The 23,133-nt window shown below is 41.7% G+C and overlaps 2 protein-coding genes across 10 annotated transcripts; one reads left to right on the top strand and one right to left on the bottom strand.

Annotated features, from left to right (window-relative positions):
• Positions 1 to 1,146: 1,146 nt before the first annotated feature.
• On the bottom strand, positions 1,147 to 12,844 carry LOC113032075 (uncharacterized). The gene is made up of 9 exons (XM_026184733.2): positions 12,440 to 12,844; positions 12,068 to 12,125; positions 7,304 to 7,651; positions 5,855 to 6,121; positions 4,406 to 4,693; positions 3,942 to 4,055; positions 3,708 to 3,766; positions 1,722 to 3,611; positions 1,147 to 1,328 (listed from the first exon to the last, which is right to left on the bottom strand). Exons 2-9 carry the CDS (start codon positions 12,105 to 12,107, stop codon positions 1,299 to 1,301), a joined length of 3,036 nt encoding a protein of 1,011 aa, XP_026040518.2. The 5' UTR covers positions 12,108 to 12,125; positions 12,440 to 12,844; the 3' UTR covers positions 1,147 to 1,298.
• Positions 11,903 to 22,690, top strand: LOC113032076 (uncharacterized). Of its 9 annotated transcripts, none has more exons than XM_080308061.1 (6): positions 11,903 to 12,041; positions 14,859 to 14,915; positions 15,576 to 15,941; positions 19,771 to 20,010; positions 21,739 to 21,840; positions 22,158 to 22,690. In XM_080308061.1, the coding sequence occupies exons 1-6, from the start codon at positions 12,032 to 12,034 to the stop codon at positions 22,202 to 22,204; spliced, it is 822 nt and encodes a 273-aa protein (XP_080164187.1). In that variant the 5' UTR covers positions 11,903 to 12,031; the 3' UTR covers positions 22,205 to 22,690. The 9 variants fall into 9 exon arrangements, with proteins under 9 accessions (XP_080164187.1, XP_026040523.1, XP_026040524.1 ...); XM_026184738.2 differs by having other exon boundaries at positions 11,910 to 12,041; positions 14,856 to 14,915; positions 21,739 to 21,835; XM_026184739.2 differs by having other exon boundaries at positions 12,017 to 12,041; positions 21,739 to 21,835.
• Positions 22,691 to 23,133: the final 443 nt, after the last annotated feature.

Genomic DNA, 23,133 nt, shown 5'->3' with positions numbered 1-23,133 from the left:
TAATAAAAAGGTCACAAATACATGCCCTGTTTTTAAAAAAAAATCTCGTAACAGATGCATACTAGCGGTAAATGGTTTTGCTGGAGGCTCGGGATGTGACATTTTAAACCCTTTGAACTTTTAGCCAGCACAAAATTTATGTGACACAATTCATTTCCAACTTTTTGTTACACATTTGGTGCAACGCAGTGCCCGAGCTGTTGGTTCTGTTAGGAGAAACAGAACTATATCAGTATTAAATAAAACATACAAAACAACACCACCGATATCAATTAGTGCAACTTATCATCAATATAAAATTATACCCTGAGTTTAAAAAAGGGGGAAAAAAAGCTAATAACGACAATCTTTCATTTTTAATGAGCCGTCTATGAACCCGTAAATTGTTACACTGCTTTTTCAGCAGAAAGTGCGGCAGCTCAGGTTTTTGTTTTTTTTGTGCTGACCTCATTCGTGCACGGGTATGATTATTTTCCAAGTCATTTAAGTCACATAAAAGCATTTAATTAATAGGCGCCCATCCATTTGGGGGGGATCCCCCTCATAGTAAGCAGAGCATTATTTCCCAGCACCACTGGAGCGAATCCCTTTAATTGAGAAGTGTCATAAGAGGCATCTGTAAACAGAAGGCACAAAATAAATAGCTCCAAGTAAATCAAGACCACCCCTGCTGCTAATTTCATCATTCATGACTGCTCCCAGGGGCCGAGTCCATCTTGTGCAGGGTCCTTTCTCATTTATTGTTTGTCATTACTGGCTCAGGTAGTCACGGATATTCACGCAGCTACCTCGTGTGCATTTTATTTGGGCAGTTTAGTTGTTTAGTGCTGCTGATAAATAGATGAGAGGACATGAACTTCTTCAGGTCCTATGGATCACTGCACTTTTAAAAAAAAAAAAAAAAAAAAAAACAGGCCCTTGGCAAATTGTGATACATGTGCTTCAGAAGTACAAAGCAGTCCAATAACTGGGTGTGGGACACAGTTATTGTATTTCCAAAGGTTTGTTGATTATGGAGCTTTGTAGTAAGTGTAATTTTTTCCCCTTAAAAAGGGTAGCTCGAACCTCCTTTAAGATAATTTCTAATATCTTTTCAGAAAACATTTCTCACCCCAGTCTTCGTTTTTTTTTTTCCATAAAAAAATAACTGATTTCAGGAGTCAGTTATGACAGCGTTTGACAGCTTTTTAAAGTGCTAAACCCCGTGCAGTCAGTCTTGCTTGGTGGTATATTGGATCTCGTCTGTCGGCTGTTTGTTCACAGGACAGTTGCAGAGTGTAGTTTGCTGACATCTGTCATCATCTTGGTCTCCCTCTGTGAGCCTGTTGCTGGAGACACACAACAAGCCCTTCATTGCCGATGTGACACACACAGACACCAAAAAAAAGCAGGACACCTGACACACAATGCTACTTTAAAAACTGCCACAATGTCACAAACACTCGAGACTAAATACAATTTTACGGCACTGACAAACACTGTCAACCCAAAAATTGCAACACTTTTTAAGACTGACTGTCAAGCATCTTTCAAAAAAGACTGAGGCAGCAACTGTTGAGCAGACAGTGAAAGAAGGAACAGGCCTCGTATAAATGCAAGTACGCAGGAAGCAGGACAACACAGGCACAAAAGTGCACGTCAGAGACAGCCGCATGCTGGAAATCTGCAATATCAAACATATGGCAGCTGTTGGCTGCTATCGTGCTGTGTCTCACACTCACCTGCCTTTGGTGAGCTAAGTGGGCAGGCTGCCCATGGCCATGAGCATGAGCGTGGCCGTGCCTGTGTGCGGTGACATGCATGTGGCCATTCCGAGGTTGGTGATGATGGTTGGTAGGCATCACGGTGTGATGGCGATGCGCATCAGGTCGCTGAGCCACTGGCATATTAACTGGAGGTCTTGGGGGCTCCGGGGCTCTACCAGGGGATTTATGGTGTTTGCGCTCTTTAGGGAGCGTTTGAAACTCTCTGAGGGGGATAACAGGAGGAGGAGTCGGTGGGTGCTGATCCCCAGCAGCTGGAGCTTGAGTCTGTGGTCCGGGGTGAAGCAGGGCAGCCTGGGTCTGCTGTCTCCGATTTTGAAATGTCTGAGCCCTTGCAGTGTGGGCTTTGAGTGCAGCCTGGGTTAGATTGCTGGGTTTTTGCTGGCTGGAGGGATATGGGGCTGGAGCAGTTCCCCTTTGGGGAGCTTGACCAGCACCATGTGTGACAGGCTGTGTCTGTGTACCCACGCCTTGTGGTGCTGTTTGAACTGGTGCTGTTTTGTTTTGCTGAGCCATGTGTGCCTGTTGAAGATGATTAGGATCAGCCAAAGCTCTTGTGTCCGCACCCTGCGGTGCAGTCAGTCCCTGTTGTATGGTGGGTCCTTGTGAGACAGCAGAGTGGCCTACAGAGGCAGTGGGAGGCAGTGCCTGGGGGTTATTGCTGTGAGTGGCTTCCTGCCTGGGGGCAGACTGGCTACGAGGCGAACCTCTGATGTCTCGCTGAGCACTTTCCCTTTGTGTGTGGGGGCTTCTCTGTGTGCGTTGTGAGGACTCGTGCTGGGTTAAAATGCCAGAGAGTACCTGCTGAAAATCAGCCGAGTGGTGCCGCGAGCGTCTGTCAGCTAATGATGCATCTTGTCTGGGTGGAGTCCTGCTACGGGAAGCAGTTTGTCTCTGAGTTCGAGGCTGAGATCTGTTTGTTGTTCTTCCTTCGCGTATGGGAGCATGGCTGGTATAGTCTGTAGTATCACTGGTGTACTCAGATGATGTCTGTCCTCTGTCTTGCGTGCCGTTGGGATACGCTGGTGTCCCTCTGAGGAAATCCCAAGACATCTGTCGACGGGAGGAACTAGGAGTGGCCTCTTGTCTTCCAGAGTTCCTGTCAGACCTCCTGTGAGACTCTGGTTCCTGGTATGTTTGTGTGTTGGCATTCCTCTGTGAAGTGTTATTACTGTTATAATGTGTGTATCCAGTCGGAATAAGTCCTGGTTGATCTTGCTGATATGCGTTTACTTGAGCATCCTGGGGGTCACTAGAATAGGGTCTGCCACTTTGCATTCTGGGATTAGACTGCCCTGCAGGCATCAGGCTGTGTTGGATTTGTGAAGCGTTATTATTGGCTGCATTGGTAAAGGGAAAAGAAATGTCTTGCTGTGTCTGTTGGCCACCAGTTGGATACGAGTTAAGATTGACATGAATGGCGGGCAACTGTGCATTGTTGTTCGGCTGGGTAGTTTGCGGCAGCGCGTTAAGGCTGACATGAACCGCCTGCGGCTGGCCGCCGCCCTGGGCAGGGCCAGTCTGTATGAGAATGTTAGGATTTTGCTGCTGTGTGTTTGGGAGTGTGTTTGTATTCTGAGCATCGGTCTGCACGAAAGCCGGGTTGTCAATGCCATTATGTGGATATGAATTGGTGTTCTGAATAGCATTGTGTAGGAGTCCATTTGTGTGCGTATGGCCATTGTGTTGGCGTGTGTCAGAGTTACGCAGCCCATTTGGCGGCAGTGTCTGCAGGTTGTCAAGGCTTTGGCGTGCAGCTCTGTATAAGCGGTCAGAGTTGTGTTGATAGAGGGGAGGGTTGGGACCTTGATCCAAATCCCTTCTACCATTAGGCTGTGGATCTGCGGGCTTAATGGAAAGACACAGAAAAAGGAAAAATGGAATGAGAACAAAAAAGAATTGTCAATAAATCAGATCTGTAGTTAAAATTTTACAGGGGCTTACCACAGGCCTTTGATTTGGGTTGGTCTTTGGAACCAGCGCAGTTTCCCTTTGTCTTAATGCTTTAATAAAACAAATAATATTGCAACATTGCAAGGAAAAATTAATGGACTACTTTTAAAGTAAAGATGCTAATAAAGACTGTGATGAAAAGTGTTTTGCTTCACAAAATAGACAATAAATTTTTTAAGAGTGGACAAACACAAGGTTTGTGGTCATACACACACACGAACTCACCCTTCCTTCTTCGCACAAGAAAGAAAATGAGCACGATGAGGAGCACGATGATTAAGATGCCCAGGAAAGAGCCAATCACAATCCCCGCCACTTCCCCTCCGCTGAAGCATACGTCTGAAATAGAAGGAATGGTGTCACAGGGGGGAGAATTAATAAAGATAATGAGTCTGGAGGCTCAGACAAACAAGAGGAGGCAAAGAAAAAAATGAGACAAGAGGAGGTGAAGATTCTAAAAAAAGGAATGATAAAGTAATTGCAAAGAAAGAGGGGGGTGAGGAAACAAGTGAAAATAAAGGGATGAGTCGGGCTGGTTCACTGAATGACTTTGACCGCATTCTCAGCAGATCAATCTCCCAGGATACTTTCTGTCCCTCTCCTGTCGTGAAGACAGATATGAGGACGGAGTCCAAAACCAACTGTCATCATAATCAGTCAGAGAGAGGTCAGCGTTCACCATAACTCACCCACGATGGCAAAGACTGTGCTCTGGGTTGACGTGTTTCCAGTGATGGCGTTTCTGGCCGTGCAGGCGTATCGGCCGCTCTGATTTTTCGAATAAGTCTGAATGGTGAGCGCCCCGCTGTCCGGCGGGCTATTTGTGATAGGCTGTCCGTCGAGTTGCCAAGAGAAGAGCGCAGGAGGCAGCGAGTTAGACGTACAGGTGAGACGAGCCGTCTGTCCCACCACCACGTCCCCTCCTCCGACACACTGTTTCGGGGTGTCCTTGGTCAGCACAGGGGTGTCAGGGCCATCTGGTTTGTTGATTATTAGAGGACAAAGTTATCAGCACCAGAAAGATTTACTTCACAAGTACAATGAGCACAGTTTTATATCTCAAAAAGCAAAGGCACGGATTATATGTTCAGCTAAAGGAGTTATCATTTTGTCAATTTTATTTTAAAGACATCAAGATAAATCACTCTGGTGAACTGTCTTTAATCTTGACTGCAAGTTATTCGGCTAATGGAGTTTTGCCATACAGAAAAAATAAGAAAATGTTCTCTCTGAAGGTTATTTTTACATGTATTGCATGACTTGCATGCCTCACAGTATAATTCACTCACTGAAGTGGCAACTTTTGTATTTTTCTTCTTAAAACATGATTATAAGCTAGTACGAATCAAGTACGACTTAAATAAACATTGTGTATGTTGTTTATCGGAAATATGGATGGAATTTCTCCCACATGATGCTTGTTTCAAACCGCCATGTATTCCCAAGGACACTTTGGCAGCTTCAGTGTCAAAAGGACTGAACCACCAAGAATGCAGTTAGTGGGCAAACATTAACTACTACCCTAAACTCAGCTGGTCTGATGTCAGCACAGCTTAACTGAAGAAATGCATTAATTTAAAAAAAAGATGGAAACTATTGTAAATATTTGCTTGTTATAGTTTCCCACATGCAGGCTTTGCAGATTTATGGTTGATTTCTGTTTCTGATTACTGCCCAGTTCACCAAACTGGGAAATTGTGGTTGAAATTGAAAAACTGGCCTGAATAATTATTGGAGAAAAAAAATAAATCAAGAGATAAGGTGACATTGAAAGTAATCATTAGCTGCACTTTCAGTTTTACCAGCTGTTATCAGTCTACAGTACAGCAGCCCCTGTGAATGAATACGTCTGTGGCTACAGAGGATGGGATTTATTTCGGACACACAAAAAATACACGTTAGATCTTTGAGGACACCGATCAGAAGCATAGCAGTTGTAACATGAGAATTACTGAATTACTGTTGTGATCGAAACAAAGCCAGAAGCACAACAATAAGCTTTTGGACAATGTTCTGTGCACTCTGAGTGCACTTCAGCATACTGTATGCAGTGCAATGGGGGTAAGCAGATAAGCTACTGCTATTTGCAGTGGCTACAGCAGATTAGCTTCCTCTTGTCTTAATCACTACAAACTCACAGTAGATAGTGAGGCTCTTTGTGGCAGTTTGGGCACTGACGGGGTTGCTGGCTGTACATGTGTACTCCCCCGCATCACTCCGTCTGGCTGGGTTAATGATGAGAGAGCCACCGGAGATGGTGATCCTGGAGTCAGCAGTGACTGTTGAGCCTCCTTTGCCCCACTGGACTGTAATCTCCGTCCCAGCAGTCCATGTACAACTCAGAGACACATTTCCCCCCTCCAATGGTACTAAAGGCACAGACAAACTCACTCCGGCTACGGCATCTATGGGAAGAAAAATAAACTTTACCAAAGAGCCGCAAAAGCAGAAATGTTGAGAAAAGATTTTAAAATTAACGACTACTATAGGTATGAGCCTGAGTGTTTGAGAGAGAAAGAGAACGAGAGGGAGCTCACTTCAAAAGTTGGAGTGACAGAACAATAGAGGGCAGCTTTATGTATCTGTTGAGGATAATTTGTTGTAATCAAAGCAAGTGAGAGCTGAGAAGGGACACCGTTCAGATAGAGGCACAGATGGCGAATAAGGGGGCAGACGGTGTGAGTGGTACCCGAAATGCCTCTTGGCGAGCAGCCTAAGTTAAATAATTGGAAAAGGAGAAGAGGGGGCATACGGATGGAGGAGGAGGAAGCGGTGACTAAGAGAGAACCTCAGCAGCTACAGCAAACAAACAAAAACATTCGAGCAACTACTAAATAACTCTAATCACTCCTGTTTTTGCAGATCACCTGTGAATCAGCAGCAGGATTTATATTTTAGCATTTTGGCTGCCTTTCATTTCAAGAGGAAGCTATGAACGAGTAAGTAGGAGGCTGAGAGTCGTGCAGAAGGACGCGGCTGTTCCATGACATGAACTTGCTGTGGTGAGTTTGGAGAATGTGACCTTTCAGCAATAATAGACTAGTGCCTCTAACAATTCGGTCTCTCTGGCACCCTATTAGCACTGGTGGTAAGAAGGTTGAGAAAATCTGTACATCATCCCTGCAGCGTGGGCAGCTGACTGAAAATAAAGAGAGACCCTCAGCTGTTCGGGCTCCATTACAGTACTGAATATAAATGAATGCAAATACAGTATGTACTGTATGCAAATGCAACGCTACATTTAGACTGCTATAATATCAAACATCTAAGAGCATGAATGCTGCATATTGGATGAGTTTTAATTAGCATAAAGCCCTGAGCCACTGGCTTCATCCCCTCCTCTTTTTTCATTAATTTTACCTCGCCTACTATGGGTCACTAATTTCATTATACCTCCCAGACTAATTCTCTTACTTCCCGAATCCTCCCTCTTCTCTTTTTACTCCCTGGTATTCCTCCCTAACATTATCGCTTCCCTCAAAACCTCTCTCCCCCCACACACTCTACAAGCCCTCCACTTTCCCTTACCACCCCACTTCCCAACTCTCTCTTAAATCAACTCACAGGGGCACTTCTTTATCTCTTACCAAACACTCTCAGCTGTACTGATCCGGTGTTCACAGACAGGTTTGTGTTAGAAGTGGGAAGCACCGTTGCCTGGTAGCTCCCCGCATCCCGGAGCTGGGCACTTCCAATTCTGAGCGTGTTGGCAGTGATGGAGACCCTGCCCTGGAACTGCGGTGGTGGTTCAACCGTTGAGGTCCCTCCAGCCCACACGCCCAAAGGCCTGTTCTCATACAACCATGTGATGGTCAGGACACTTGGTAGGTTCAGCAATGTGAACACTACATCAGTACCAGTTTGAGACAACACTGGGTTTGTCTGGAAATTGATCACCACCGGTTTCTGACCCAGTACACCGACGGGGAGGAGAACTAAACAAACAATCAAAAAAAGAGAGATATTAAAGATGCAGTGCTTACAATGTTTATCATTTCAATTTAGGGTGGAGGAAATGTTTTATATTTCAAACAACGTGCAGCAGAACCTGATAAGAATGTAATCTTTTTTTACGAAAATAAATATACTAGATAGTGAAATTAGCCATCATCATAATAGCACCTGAGGACACATGACTGTTTACATCAAATTTCAGGGTAATCCAGGCAAAGATAAGCATAAACACGGTGTATTTTTAAAAATTAAATCAGTGCATCTCAGCGTTTTTGTTTTGTGACCTTCTGCAGAAATTAGAAGAGTCTAGACAAAAGAGTCTTAGAAAAAACTAAGGAATAAAATCAATGTATGGCTTTTTTATTTCTTCCTTCCTCAATAATGAGTCATCAGTTCATTCAACAAACAAGTAATTTAAAACCAACATAAACAGCAAAACGGTTCTCATACTTTGATGGTGACGCATTATAGTGTCATTTGAGAAGCTGTGGCTTCGACCAAAACCAGAGACAGATGGAGAAAGTTCAAACAACTGCCTAGCTGAAAATGGAGAGCCAGTTTAACTATTGGGAAGAAAAGTCACCCTCCAAAAAGCCAGGCGAAAGCAAGGCCATCCACTGCAACAGCCCACATTACTTAGATACTCCCACAAGGGAACGGGTCATGTTCAGGTCATTTTTCACTATGAAAAATTGGTCAAACTTATGTCTGAGCTGGATTTGGTTTCTGTTCTGTTTACAGCAACAACTAAAAAAGAAAGAAAAAAAAGAGAAAAATAAGCATCTAGTGTTGGTTACAGTAGCAAGTACTGAAAAGAGGGGATTCTCTTGAAAGTTAAAAATGCTATTAACAGTCCATGGGCAAATACACTCCCACTTTAGTAGGTACAGCTGTTTAACTGCTCATTAATACAAATGTCTAATCAGCCAATCACATGGAAGCAACACAATGCATTTGGGCAAGTAAGCACTGTCAAGACGACCTACTGAAGCTCAAACTGAACGTCACAGGAGAAAATGGGATTTAAGTGACTTTTAACATGGCATGGTTGTCGATGCTTGACTCACTGGTCTGAATATTTCAGAAACTGTTGATCTGTTGGGAGTTTCCCCACACAACCATCTCTAAACTTTACAGAAAATTATCCAAAAGAAGAGAATATCTGGTCAGCAGCAGTTTTCTGGGCAAAAATATCTTGTTAATGTCAAGAGGTCAGAGGAAAATGGTCAGGCTGCTTCGAGCTGACAGGAAGGCAACAGTGACTCAAATAAGGACTCGTTATAACCAAGGTATGCAGAAGAGCATCTCTGAATGCGTCAAACCTTGAGGCAGAAGACCACAGAGGATGCAACTCCTGTCAGCTGAGAACAGGAAAATGAGGCTGTAATTCACACAGGCTCATCAAACTTGACAACAGAAGATTAGAAACACTGACTGATGTAACGAGCTACAGTTTCTGAAGCAACAGAAAAGCATGGATCCGTTCTTCTTTGTAATAGGGTGGTGATGTTTGTGTAGTAATGCGGGGACTCCTTAGCACCAACTGAGTCAAAGCTGACCTGAGTATTGCTGCTAGTGTACCCATTTTCTGATGAGGTTAACATGTCGAAAAGCTCAAATCATCTCAAATCATCTCCAAGAATAGATGATTGGCAGCCGGGGGTCAGTCCGACTGGCAATAGTTTGTTCCCTGTATTAAAATAACCAGATCTCAATTTAACAGAGCACCTCTGCAGCAGATCAGGAAATTTGCATCACGGATGTGCAACCAACAAATCTGCTGCAACTTTGTGATCATATCAATATGGACCAAAATCTTTGAGGAATGTTTCCAGCAGCTTGCTGAATCTGAAGAATTAAGGCAAGTACTAGCATAGTGTCTGGTGTGTGTCTGCATGTTTGTGTTACCGCGATATAATAATGCAGATTGGTGAATAAGAAGGGGAAAGGTGTGGGACACATCTCTGAGCATTTTTGTTTTGGGAGCAGAATGGAATAAAACGGTAACATTTCTAAATTAAAATAATAATAATGAAAACTGAAAAAAAAATGGTATTTACAAAAATGTTTAGGTTACAGAGATGCACCTACATGTTTTTTAGAATGAAAAGAAAGCATCTGCATTTTCACTTATATGGGGTTTTGGAATACTTCTAATAGCATAGTATTCTTAAATTTGTAGTTTTACTCCAAGGATCTGAGTACATCTTTCACCACTGCAGAGGAGAAAATCTATAGATACACACAGTGGGCTCAGGGGGTAAAAACCCATTAGTAAGGTACACACTCTTTCCTTCCTCATCGATTTCACACCATGATTTTTGGATTGTAAGTGATCCCAAACTAAACATCTATTTTGTGTTTTTGTTAGCCTGACTTATTGTAAGCCATGTCATAATCATATTTGCTGTCTCTCTTCACAAAATCAGTGGTGCATAAGCGATTTTTTTAAGCAACTACATTCCAAAGAAAAACTGAATTTAAGTTCTTCTGCTGTTTGCATGTTTGTCAATTTGAAATCTGCATGGGAATAAAGAAGGAAATATGTGCTTTTGTCTTTAGCTACCATTCCTCTCTGTGTGTGTTTTGTGTTAGTATTGCAGATTGAAGCTGGAAAAGCCCTGCTGAATTTTCAATGCCTTTTTTTACTGGCATATAAAGCTTCTATGCGACAACACACCAGCCAGTGATTTATAGTGAATAAATCAATATGGTCCTGATCAGTCTCGCTGGACTGCCTTTATACGATTTTCACAGGAGAGCAGAGAATAAAATGACACCAGTGAAATGGCCTGTATTCAGGTTTCCCCACTGATTTCTTAAAGACAACAAAAGTGTTTTAGGCTTTTAGGTTTGTTGTCTTCTTAAAAAAAAAAAAAAGTCAGAATAAAGGCTAATGAGTCAGAAGTGAGAAATGATAACGAGTGAAGCAGCCCAGAGCTGATGCTTTCATGTGCGGTTGGAATGATTTTACAAGGCCGTTTTTACAAGGGCACCTAAAATAAGATGCATTTATGACATCATTAAGAGTTAGACTTTAATAAGTAAAGCCTGTCTAATAAATCACTATTAAAGTGATTTAGTTGGATACATGGATCTGAAATGAACTGCAGCAAAGAGTCCAGAGGCCATGCCAATTGCAGCAAAAGCGGAGTGATGATGAAACTTTTACCTGCAAACTTGTACCCAAAGAGGCTGGACTTTAAATCTGTGGGTTGCTCCAGTGGGTGTGGCGGTTTCTTTTGACAGTCCTTCTCGTTAAGTCACTTTCAGCTGAACAACATTTCTGGAGATGTAAACTAAACAGCTTCTTGTTTACCAAAGAATTTATCAGAAACGCATCCACCAAACCGCAGGCACAAGAACTGGAGAAGTGCTTTCATGAGCAGTGTAGGTTGAATGAGAACTGTGTAGAAGCAGCTGCCGATAGCAGCAAAATGAATATTTAATCATATGAAAATGTTGATGATTATTACTTTAATAATTATCTCTCATGCATGAAGAACAGCCCTTAGTTAATGAACAAATTAAAATATAATTTACATTCCTGGCGCTAATTCGCTTTCAGAAGCTTGTTGCCTGATCTTTTTTGTTTTTGAGCAAAAGGTTTTCACAAACAGGAAACACAAGGCGCTAAGTGCGGCTGGCATTATTTTATATTTTTTGCTACTATCAACAAACCCCGCGAAGAAAAATCGTGTTATTCTGCCTCTGAACCTTTTCTGGGCTCACTTGTTCCTGCTGAACTCATAAATCTTTAAAAACATTTCACAAATACATAGAATCACTCCCTCTCTCTCTCTTTTTCTTAAAATACAGTAGATCTAAAACAAACAAAACAACAAGAAAAACAGAAAAAAGGAAATGTAGTTTTTTGTTTTGTTTTTTTTAAATAAAAATAACCGAAACAAGAGCAAACTTCGCCTTTCTTGGGACTTATGCAGGCGTTTGCTTTTTTATGTCATGTTTTCAAAACAATAGCCAGGTATCGATGCTACTAGTAGTCCTATTGTTCATATTATTGTTTTCAAAACCTGTAGACTCGCCCTTCCCATTAAAAGAAAGAAAAAGACACTCTTCGTTCTGAATCACGAGATGAAAGCTCAGATGTTTGAGCCTGTAAGCAGGCCCTGAAGGCATCACGTCACTCAGTCGGCGCACCGACGGGAATGCAGCCGCGCAGGTTTAAGAGCGGTTAAAGGCGAGCTTTCTGCTTGAAATGCAGTTGTTTTAAAACGTGCCTGGAATACCACGGCGTCTTTTCCCCAGCCTTGTTTTCCCTCCACTCTCAGCACAGACTCAGTCGAAACTCTTTGGACTTTACAGACTTTTGTGAGCTGTTTGAACCTTGCACGCGGGACATGAGGAGAGGTGACTGTCAGTGCAAATTGTTTTACCTGCCAGCGACAAGCTGATAAGGAGCAAAGGTTGTCTCATGTCGTCAGTCAGGCCAGTCTGTTGGGAGATTAAAGCATTAAAACCTTAACTATACAAGATATATATATATATATATATATATATATATATATATATGCACACAATAAATGTATGCATGTGTGGATATTTTTAAAAATCCCTAAAGACATTCTCTCCGGTAGCTGGGATAGGTGTGGATATTTCTTCCAATAAATGCTGTGTGGACATTTTATCATATTGTTACTGTGCTGGCTGGCTATACATCTAGTTCGGTTTACATCTGATTAATAAACTTACAAACATAAACATCTTAAATATAGTATGTAGTATAGGTTATATTATAATAGGCTTACCTCTGTATAGCCCCTTTGTCCACATATTAGTTTTGTGCTGTAAGGACGAAAACACTTGTCGGCTACTTCCTACATTTCTGTTCATACCTGTGACGGACACGCCTGTTTTCTTAAAGAAGACGCAGTCATTTGTTTGCGGTAGAATGGTCAGTGGGTGGGAAATAACTTTGAAGTAACAGCTGTTGCATTGCAGCGACAGCATTTGGAGAAAGTCGATTCCTTTCACATTCATCATTCATTGGCATTTTCCTTCCGGAAGGTGATCTCAGGTCAGCACAGTGGTTAAGATGCAAGACTGAGATGCTTTAGACATGTGCAGAGGAGGGCTACCAGGGAAAGGATATTGAATATGGAGCTGCCAGGCAATTGAAAAAAAATTAAACCACAGGGGAGATTTGTGGATGTAGTGCAACGGGTTGACAGAGGAGAATGTAAGGGAGAGAGGGTGAGATAGGAGATGATCCGCTGTGGCGACCCCTATAGGGAGCAGTCGAAAGAAGAAGCCATGATCCCCTAGAGCACCAGATAAAATCATATAATTGCACCATCTTTACACATTTGAGTCTTTGATTCAGCTGCTCGCTTGTTCAGTAACACATTAGCAAACTGAAACAACCCCAGCAAGTAATTCATTTGCATATGGAGCCAGAAGCTTATAGATGATGTCTGCTGAGGAAGAAGAAGGAAAAAAAGAAAAAAAAAAGCTGATATGAGGGCTAACAGTGTTGATATTTTTCAGCTGTTGTATTAGTGCCACCCACTGGTTAATTCCAACTGACAGCACTTTTCTGTAGACTCAGTGGGGGCCACAGCTGTGATTCCCATGATTATTCGTAAATCCTTTGCAAATACAAATGGTTTTATAATCATTTTTAAATCGCTCATTATATCCGTGCCCCAGGATGTGCTCCCCAAAGTGAGAAACTGTGGAGCTAACCTCTGAATAAGTGATGTCATTATGCTTCAGTGCTCTAGTGGTGTAAGAGACACGTGTGGCAAAACAATCTCGTGTCAGAGCTGGTTCGGAGGCTGTTGTGGCGCTTTCGATCATATCAAATCATCTTGTTTGATGGATTCATTTGTATCCGCTTGCAGTTTTCTTTAAAACAGCTGGCGATCAGATTTTAACACAAAGCTAAACTTTCCCAGGGAATGAAATCGCTGGCATTCCCCTTAACATGCTTGAAGAGGTTTCTCAGTTGCAAGCAAGGGACAATTATTGGAAGAAATAAAAATAGAGTAAATCGTGTATTAGTTCCTCTTTACAATTCAACACCAAAACAATGCATTGTGTCTGCAGGGCAACTAGTGTTCGTGCCGGATAAGAAGCCCGCAGTACAAAACCTATTTTGTAAGAATGCGTTTCAACATTGTCAGTGATTTCCTTCCAAAGAAAGCCATTTCTTTTTATCACTATTAACAAACAGCTCAGAAGCAGCTGTGTGAAAATCTAGAATCAAATATGCTGTATTGTCCAGGGAGCGTGTGCTAGAACACAGGCCCAGGAAAGGAGCAGGGTGGTGCTTATAATAAAAAGGGGGTGGTTTTACAATAGACAGTTCAACTTATTTAAAGCACAAAGCAGAAAAGAGCATTGACTGTACAGGAAGTGGTGGTGGGGTGGGAGGTAGACTGTTGGAAAAGAAAATGACGCCTACGTGACACACAAGGGTTGGACATGACGAGAAGGGGGGAAAGGCCAGAGAGAAGAGAAGCTCCAGAAGACATCTGGCTTTACTGCTGTTTCAAACTGGAATATTTCTTACAATGGCAAGCCCTTTAAAGGTATTGCGGTGTTTTGGGCCATAATTCTTCTCACTGAGGTGAACTGCGCTGCACTTTAACCTCTGAGAAAGTCAATACAGAGCAGAAGACCTCTGACTCAACTGTGCTGTCTGTCTCGGGTTTAGAAAGGTAGGTGAGTCCCGCTGCAGAGGGTTTTGATGTGGATAACTTCAAGGTAAACAAAAAGGGGAATTCTAGGTTATATTTAATGCATGCAGGTTGGGTTGTGTTCTTGCACCGTTATCTCTGTTCTCTCTCTGTGTTTTCCTGTAGCAGCTGTGCTTGAGGGGCTTCATTTTAGTTTTGGCAGCAGACGTGTCCCGGTTTTGTTCCAACTTCTGATTTTACTGCAGTCTGCAATGCCAATACTGTTGTTCTTTGGATACTTCACAAATAAATTAAGAGGGGAGAAAAAAAAAGAATACCCTAAACATTTGGCTTACATTTTTTTAATAGAAGGACATGCTGGCTGTAATTGTTTTTGCTCTCATTTTAATTTCACATTTTCTCTGGAGGTGGTGTTATTATTCTTGCTGCAGTGGCACCCCTGCTGCCTGAGTACAGAGGAAATTGTGTGCCGCTGCTGAGGTCATGGACAAATTCCTCTTTCTCTACTCTCCGTCTACATCAGCAGGTGTTATGGATCTACAGTATTTCCTGTGCTGGAGAGTTGCCCCACTGTTTCTCTTGAGTAAGCCTTTTTTGTTGTACCCGCCATATTAATGATTTTGTCATTAGGCAAAAAAAAAAAAATAGCAAAGAAGGGAAAAAGTATTGCTATGTTGCTTTGCCCTTTTTTCTTTGTTCAAGCTGAGACAGTGGCACAGTTTCTGTTCCTCAGCCACACAAAGAATGATCAAAACAACCCTAAGACGTTGCACTGTTACGCAAAAGTGCCTCTTGCGTTAATGACCGCACTTGCATTATTTACGTTTCCCCCATCCTTTGCCTTTCAAGTTAAGACACATGATTAATAGCTCTCATGGTAAATGCACACAGGCTTACCAGGCTTTGACACAGATTTTAGGATATTGATGTGGTTTGATGGATATCACATTAGGCATGGCTGTCATGCATTATAAATCATAACTTGACATTATTTGACAGCAACTAGCTATAGTATATTCATAAAGCGCATACAGAGAAGGATGGCGATGACATATTATGTTATTGTTTGTTTCATTAGCTTTCTATTTTGTTCGTACAATGCAAACACTCCAGAGGCAAAAGTCTGATTGAATACTGCAGGTCTTCATGGCCAGTGCAGTAGAAATATGCACTGTATGAGTCACGTAAGTGAAAGAGGCACAGAAGACGATGTAATAAAGAACAGTGCGATCTTTGTTCTCAGTGCCATGTGGGCTCCATTGTATGTCAGTGCACATCCTCAATGAAGAGCCGGTGTATGTAGTCCCCGGATCCAGCCTGGATCTGAAAGCCCAGATCAAGCGTGGACACCTGGAAGACATCTCCACAATAACCTGGGAACACGAGCCGGAAACGGGGTTTAATATTGAGAGAGTGACACTGGCCACGTGCTCTGGCAGGAGTCTCAAGTGTGCTGGTACGAGGCCAAATGTCCGTGTGAGCACCGAGCAGCAGGAGACGACACTCCAGATTAATGGATACACCACAGCGGACAGCGGCGTGTACACTCTGACTGTGACAGATCGCCAAGGAGCCAACACCTCCACACAATGCATCGTCAGGGAATACGGTACAGTATGACGACCGGCACGTGAGAGGATTTATTGTGACAGCCTTAGATAAATCCCCTTTTGTTAGTAAAATATGTGCACAGTCACTTTAGTATGCTGTCCATTTATCCAGGTCCCCACTTCACAAAGGCTTGTTGTAACAGACGTTATGGAGAAATTTAAAGACACTGCTGGTACAGTGCAGGGATAAACAACTGCTTGAGTGTTAAGATGCTCTATATTTACTATAGTTGATCATTTAATTCAAATTATGAGCATTTAAAGGTTGTCGCGTAACCCCTCACTGACTCTGGTTCTGACGGAAGTTTCTTCCTGTTAGAAGGGAGTTTTTCCTTCCCACTGTCGCCAAGTGCTTGCTAAAAGGGGGGCGTTTAGTTGTTGGGGTTTCCTCTCTACTAATGTAGAGTCTTTACCTTACAATATTAAGCACCTTAAAGTGTCTGATGTTGTCATTTGGAAGCTTATAAATAAAACTTCAGGTTCAAGTTGACTTCCTACCAATCTCAGTACCTCCAGGAGCAGCTGGTCAGCTGACCTGAGAGACCGACAGGGTGTGTGGAGATGAAAAAGCTCAGAGAGGCAAGGCGGGGCAAGACTGTGAAGCATTTAAAAATAAACATAAGAATTTCAAAACTCTAAAAGACACAGGCAGCCAGTGTAGTGAGGCCAGGACAGGGGTGCATTCTTTTACGAGTTCCTGTTAGGAGTCGTGCAGCAGCATTTTGAACCAGCTGCAGACATGAGAGCAACGACTGTCTGACCCCCACATAAAGTGCGTTACAGTAGTCCAGGCGGGAAGAAATAAAAACATGGATCACTATTTCAAGGTGCTGCCTCGAAAGAAAAGATTTTACTCTTGCCAGTCGCCTTAAATGATAAAAACTGGACTTCACCACTGCTCCGATTTGGTTGTCCAATTTAAAATCACTGTCCAACTTAAAACCAAGATCAGTAACAACAGGTTTAAAATAAACTTCCAGAGGTCCCAAATCTACAGAGGAGGACTCACAGGGACCACTGGGTCCAAACACCAACAACTCTGTTTTCTTTTCATTAAAATTTAAAAAGTTTAGAGCCAACCAAGCTCTAATGTCATCTAGACATGTCATGAGAGGTTTTATGGAGATGCCACCCTTCTGCTTCAGTGGCAAATAAATTTGGCAGTCTTTGGCATAACAATGAAATGCGATCCCATGCCTTCTACGGATAGAAGCCAGAGGCAATAAATACAGTAAAAACAGTAGTGGCCCTAAAATTGAGCCCTGTGGGACACCGCATGACAGAGGAGCAGAAGATGAACCGAGAAGGCTGACAGAGAAAGTTCGATCTGACAAAGAAGACTTAAACCAATTGAGTGCAGTGCCACCAATACCTACTACATCACTTAATCGAGAAATTAGAATATTGTGGTCTACGGTGTCAAAAGCAGCAGTTAGGTCAAGCAAGACAAGGACAACATGGTTACCAGAATCACATGCCAGAAGGATGTCATTAAAAACCCTTAATAATGCAGATTCTGTGCTATGAAGTGTTTTGAAACCTGACTGAAAAACCTCAAAGATGCCATTATCATCTAGAAAATCTTTCAGTTGACTAAAAACGATTTTCTCTAAAACCTTGGAAAGTAAAGGCAGCTTGGAAATAGGCCTATAGTTCGCTAAAACTGTGATCAAGGCCAGGTTTCTTAAGCAGTAGCTGCACTACTGCATGTTTGAAATTTGCAGGAACCACACCAGAAGACAGACTGCTGTTAATAATTTCAAGGACATACTGCCCTATACTAGGAAAAATGTCTTTAAAAAATTGTGGAGGAAAAGGATCCCGAGGGGAACCTGTGGGCTTAATATGGTGAACCACATCCTCTAAAGTGGAGAGCGTCACAAGTTCAAACTGAGTAAAAACAATTTTGAATAATAAAAGCTGAGGTATCTTGTTCAATTAGACCCAAAGCAAGTTAGAAAAAGTAGGTTTTTAACAGCATTTTAAAACGATTGAGAGGCTGGTAAGCTAAGTTGATCAAAAGATGAGGAGCCACCACTAAAAAGGCTCGATCACCTCAGCTATTAAGCTTGAATCGGAAACATCTTAAAGCAGTTGGTTCGTAGACGTCAGTGCTCTGGCAGGATTGTAGGGTTGCAAAAGTTCAGTTAAGCAAGGTGGTGCTAAATGACTGAGACTGAGAAACATGTAATAAAAATTTTAATTGGATCTCGAAGTCTGTGTAAGGAGCAAGTGTAACAAGAATATAGGTGATCACGTCATTTCTGTTCTGTCAAAAGGCAAACTTCTGCATTTTGCACATCCCAGAGGCGATGATGAAACGACTGGTCAAAGTCAACATATAAAGAATTGCAATAGTTTAAACAAGAGAGGTAATAAAAGTGTGAATTACTCTCTCAAAGTCATGCAGCGGGAGAGGCCTTCACCTTACTGAGATGCCTTAGTTTAGCAACAGAGCTCACCTGTTTATCAAATTTTGAAGCACTGTCAAAGTGGTAAGAAGCTATAAGACCAATTAGCAGAGAGATACCCATCTAACATGTTGGGTTGCCCAAATAAAATATCTTGCTTTGGTTTTGTTCAGCTTGAGGACAACAATGGTGGGCACAATGAAACATTATAAATAACAGGCAATAGGTTAACTACAAAAAGAAGTGTATGGATTATCTCATAATAAATATTCATTAACAACAGTCCTAATTCTAGATGATACACAACAAAAGTTTTTGCACAGTAATGAATGCAGATAATTAAACACTGATGACTTTGAGGAAAGAATATTACCACCAAGCTACTGTACATTTTTTACTGTGTAATCCATTATTTTGCCTTTAACAAGAGACAAGAGACTCATGAGAGGGTATGAATTTTTAAGTATAAATCATTAAGTTAGAAGCGTTTTGATGGTTATATCCACTGATTGTAAAATTATGGTGTAATTACATCCATGCGTCATACCTCCACCTGGTACTTGTTTAAAGGTTCAATACGGCAGCAGTAAATGCTAAAGCAGCAGTAAATTAACATTAAGACGTCCCAGTGTAAAGACGTGGGAACAAAAGGTCCTACTACATAGTGGGGCTGCTGGAGAATATACCAACAGTTAGTTGAAATATGAATATAAATGTTGTTTGCTTTAAATTATTTGAATATGTTGCTGCGGCAGTTTATGTAAAACTTGGCCTCTTTACATGAATCTCTCTGAGTAATTATATGAAAGAAAGAATACATCAAATACTCTCCAGCTGACTCTGTTGTGGCCTTTCAAGTGTTAACTCCAATAATTACCAACAGTATAACGAATGCGCTTTAATTTCACAGTAGAAAGCATTGTTTTCTTCTGTTGGTAGATGTCTCATTTAATAATGTAACACTTGGAATTAAATTTGCCTACAGGCTCCACTTTCCCGGTCTTTCTTTTTGCGTTTGTCCCTCTAGACGAATCCAGTCTCCCCGTAGCTTCTGTGCTTTTACTCTCATTTGTCTGCCCTAACAGTATCAATTCATCAGCTCCACTCTTCTCTACATCTGCTCTCTCGGCTTCCAGGGTTTTCCATCATCCCATTCTCCAACATTATGCCTCTCTCTCTGATCTCATTATTGTCTCTGAAACTGAGCCAGTTTCTCCTGACAGCATTAAATGTCTCTCATGATTCTTTGTCTGAGACCCTCTTGGACAGCCGTGTGCCATTATTCTTATTCTATAACAGATAGATGCCCACGGCTGAGCACTTCATATATCCTCTTGTTTCCATCCAGCCCTGCATTCTTTACCTACATACTTGTCACATATTTCCATATTTCACCTCTGTTTGTCTGTCTTTCCAGAGGCAGTCCACCACGTCTCCGTCAGCATTAACGTGTCCCACTCCTTGCTTGTTTGTAACGAGGCCTGGGGGACTGATCCCAGATTCAGCTGGCGCCACGAGAGTGCCGACATCACCAAGGCGGTGGGCAAAGTCTCCAACAATGGAACAATATTAATTATTACCATTTCTCCACTCTGTGGCCACTTCACCTGCATTGTTAGCAACAAGCTCGGCCATAGTTCCGCCACCTACACTGCAGGTACTGCTTTACCTTTTTTAATCAACACTTATGACATTAACAGTGGAAGTGTAAAGGGAAATATCCCCCCCACAGGGATGAAGCCACTGATAATTATCACGTCTTGGGTCTGTGGGTTATTTTTTAGCTTGGCTTTTGTGGTTCACTGTCACTGTTCTTGACTTAATTTCCAGCTGTTGTTGTCATAAAAAACACTGAACTCTTCCTGTCTGACATCAAAAGACAGACACACAAAGTCAGAGTGAAGCTGATAAATGTGATCCAGCATTTAGCAGCTAAATGGATAAAGGAGACCATAAGAGGTCTAAAAAGGAGTGTGAACATTGGGTTTTTGAACTCTTAAAATATTCTAATTATAAACTTTTTTTTGGAGTTGGTTTTACAATTTTGAGATGGATCTATTTACTTGAACATTTCTCTTAAAAATCCTCTACATTAATTTGATCGCTGTCTTGTTATCTTGCAAATTGAGACATGCATAAATTTATCATAAAGCAATTGAAAATCATCTATGGCTAGTACCAAGCTGTGCATATGTGTGAATAAAACATTTTTTAAGATATTACAAATGCTACATGATCTATAATGCATCATGCAATAGACTCACGTTGCAGTAGACCACTTGATTTTTTATGTGTCAACAAAATGCTTGTAATACTCAGATTTTATCAATAATTTTGATAAACTTTGCACAAAATTAAGGAGGTTTGTGTTTGGTTGATTTTTATTTTTTTTTTGTAACAGTGCTCCTTGGCAACAAATCTTTCCCTTAAATGGCATCACGTTTGTAAGGAAAATGCGTTTGTGGGTTGAGCAGCAGAGTTGAGCAGCAGAGTTGAGTATGTGGGTTGTGGCCATGAAAAACTTGTCAGAGCTGTTTGTGATTGGCAAGAGAAAAATTGGAAAGTTTTTAATGGACACAGCCCACATACTCAACTCTGCTGCTCAACCCACAAACGCATTTTCCTTACAAACATGGCTTCATTTAAATAAGCAGGTTTTTCAAGGTGTACGATTTATTGGCAAGAAATAATCTACCAAATACAAATTTCTTTACTTTTTGTGTTTATATATAAAAATATACTCTCGTGGACTTAAGTCAGAGTTATCTTTGACTTGTAATGCAGCACTTTTTTCATGGTCATACTGCATTTACTTGGGATGTAAATCCACATTTCTCCACATGAGATTAAAAAACTCAATGCTTGATCCCCATTTGGCTGGAGCAGGCGGTTCGATGTAAAGGTGGCTACGCCTGTTGACACTTTATTTAAAGCCCACCGTGCTGTGTCATGGATATTCAGGAATCGGACTCCTGTACATAATGCATTGTGTCTATTGAAGCTGTGTCCTGATTGCGCTTCTGTTCTGTTCTGTGTATTGTATCACCGGTGGTGTTTCAGTGATAAAGGATTTTCCAGAGTGCAATCAATAAATCACTACCAACACTACTGCCACTGCCGCTACCACTGCTGCTAAACAGGCAAGACAAATGCAATTCCTCGTATCTGCCAAGAGGCATGATGATCCAGCGACAGTCAGGGTATTTTAGGATGCCTCCTGTTATCCCTTGGTGTTCCAGTCAGTTTAGTGACTGTGTGGAGTTGTTGCAGGGGACCTCTTTGCCCTCTAAGAACAGCCATGCCAGATGACCTCTGTTTTTTCTGTTTCTTTGGGTTTGTTTTTCTTTGTTCCTCCTCTCATCGGCTGTTTTTTCCTGGTTGACAGCACCTTGTGAGACCGAGAACAGAAGTGCGACGGCAGCTGTAGTCTGTCTCCTGCTCCTGCTGAGTTTAGGAGGAGTGCTCGCATTTCTGCTGTGGAGGTACGGTAAGGCACACAGTCACTGGCAGACACAAGCACAAATCTCATTTCAGGCTATGCTCAGTTGATAAAGCCATATGCAGCGAGAAAATAAGACACTGGTAGTGGATGCTTTAGAAAACGACAAGGAAAAAAAAAAAAAGGTGATGGTACAGAATGAAACAGCAAAATGTGACACGGTGTCCTCCCACACAATACTGTGCAAACATGAGGCGTGACAGGCCAGCCTGCGTCTGCTGACAAAACAATTGTCATTTTTACTCGAGCTAGTGTACAGTTTGTCACTGTTGCTGCACTAAATTGAACACTTGGTTTCTTTTCAGGAGGTACAGGCACAATAACAGAGGAGAAAGGCTGCACGAGCATTTAGATGACACCATCTAAAAAAAAACAGTGCCTGAGCCACATTATGCTGCTCAGGTGTCTCAGAGAGGAGAACAGGAAGAGCACTGGCCTATGGGGGAGGGCCTTCCTGTCCTGTGAGCACTATGACCTTTCACTGCACTGAAACAATGTGAAGAGCGAACCGCTTCTGGACAGATAAAAAAAATATATATAAAAAAAGTGGATATGTGGATTGAAGGGCCAGCCTTATACTGCCTCCCGCTGGGCTTTACCTGAAACTGTTCAATAAGCATTCATTTTGTAACCTTGTGTTAACTAAGCTGTATGCTTAAAATATGCTGTAAAATATTGCCTTTATGCTGAAATCCCTCTACGTAATGTGATGGAAATCAACAGTTCACAAAGATTGTTTAAATTAACGGTGCTTTTTGTTATTTTATTTCCTTCAAGCATGTATTTTCACAGATATGCAACAAGCTTATCAGCCTTCCAATAAAGTTTGAAAGCAGGATTTGGCGTCTTTATGAAAAAACAAACAACTCTGTGAATGAAAACTGTAATCACTGATGGTCATGTGATTATTAATTTGAGGAAAAATAGTATTTGGTTTGTTTGAAATACTTGGAGAAGCAAACATTTGATCCTCTTTGATACTTAATAAAAACTCTACTTGAATAACACCGAGAGACAAAAATATATTTTTCAATCCATGTGATGTTCTACTGTGGAATAAGAGAGTAAGCCCTTGGCACCAGAAGCTACTTTTACCCCTTTTAGCTAAAATACATTCTGGCAGGTTTCTTTGCATAATTATCCAGACTCTGACATCAGCTTAGTGAAAATTTTACCCGCCTTCCATGCAAAATTCCTTTAGAGGCAAGATCTTTAAGAGTTTTCATGCAGTTTTTGTGGTTTTCACATCCTTCCATTTCCTCATTTTGAGTCATTCCCTGG

The sequence above is a fragment of the Astatotilapia calliptera genome, chromosome 11, assembly GCF_964374335.1.
Source record: "Astatotilapia calliptera chromosome 11, fAstCal68.1, whole genome shotgun sequence".
NCBI classification, from domain to species: domain Eukaryota; kingdom Metazoa; phylum Chordata; class Actinopteri; order Cichliformes; family Cichlidae; genus Astatotilapia; species Astatotilapia calliptera.
This window is presented reverse-complemented; position numbering and strand designations above follow the sequence as displayed.

Excerpts from the sequence above, each read along its gene's own strand:
- LOC113032075 (XM_026184733.2), bottom strand. The coding sequence starts at position 12,107 with ATGAGACAACCTTTGCTCCTTATCAGCTTGTCGCTGGCAG. Across the intron at positions 3,767-3,941 it reads TCTTGTGCGAAGAAGGAAGG|CATTAAGACAAAGGGAAACT; the intron begins GTGAGTTCGTGT and ends GTTTTATTAAAG. Across the intron at positions 1,329-1,721 it reads ACTTAGCTCACCAAAGGCAG|CAACAGGCTCACAGAGGGAG; the intron begins GTGAGTGTGAGA and ends GTGTGTCTCCAG.
- LOC113032076 (XM_080308060.1), top strand. The coding sequence starts at position 14,816 with ATGGACAAATTCCTCTTTCTCTACTCTCCGTCTACATCAGCAGGTGTT. Across the intron at positions 14,916-15,575 it reads TGCCCCACTGTTTCTCTTGA|TGCCATGTGGGCTCCATTGT; the intron begins GTAAGCCTTTTT and ends CTTTGTTCTCAG. Across the intron at positions 15,942-19,770 it reads ATGCATCGTCAGGGAATACG|AGGCAGTCCACCACGTCTCC; the intron begins GTACAGTATGAC and ends CTGTCTTTCCAG.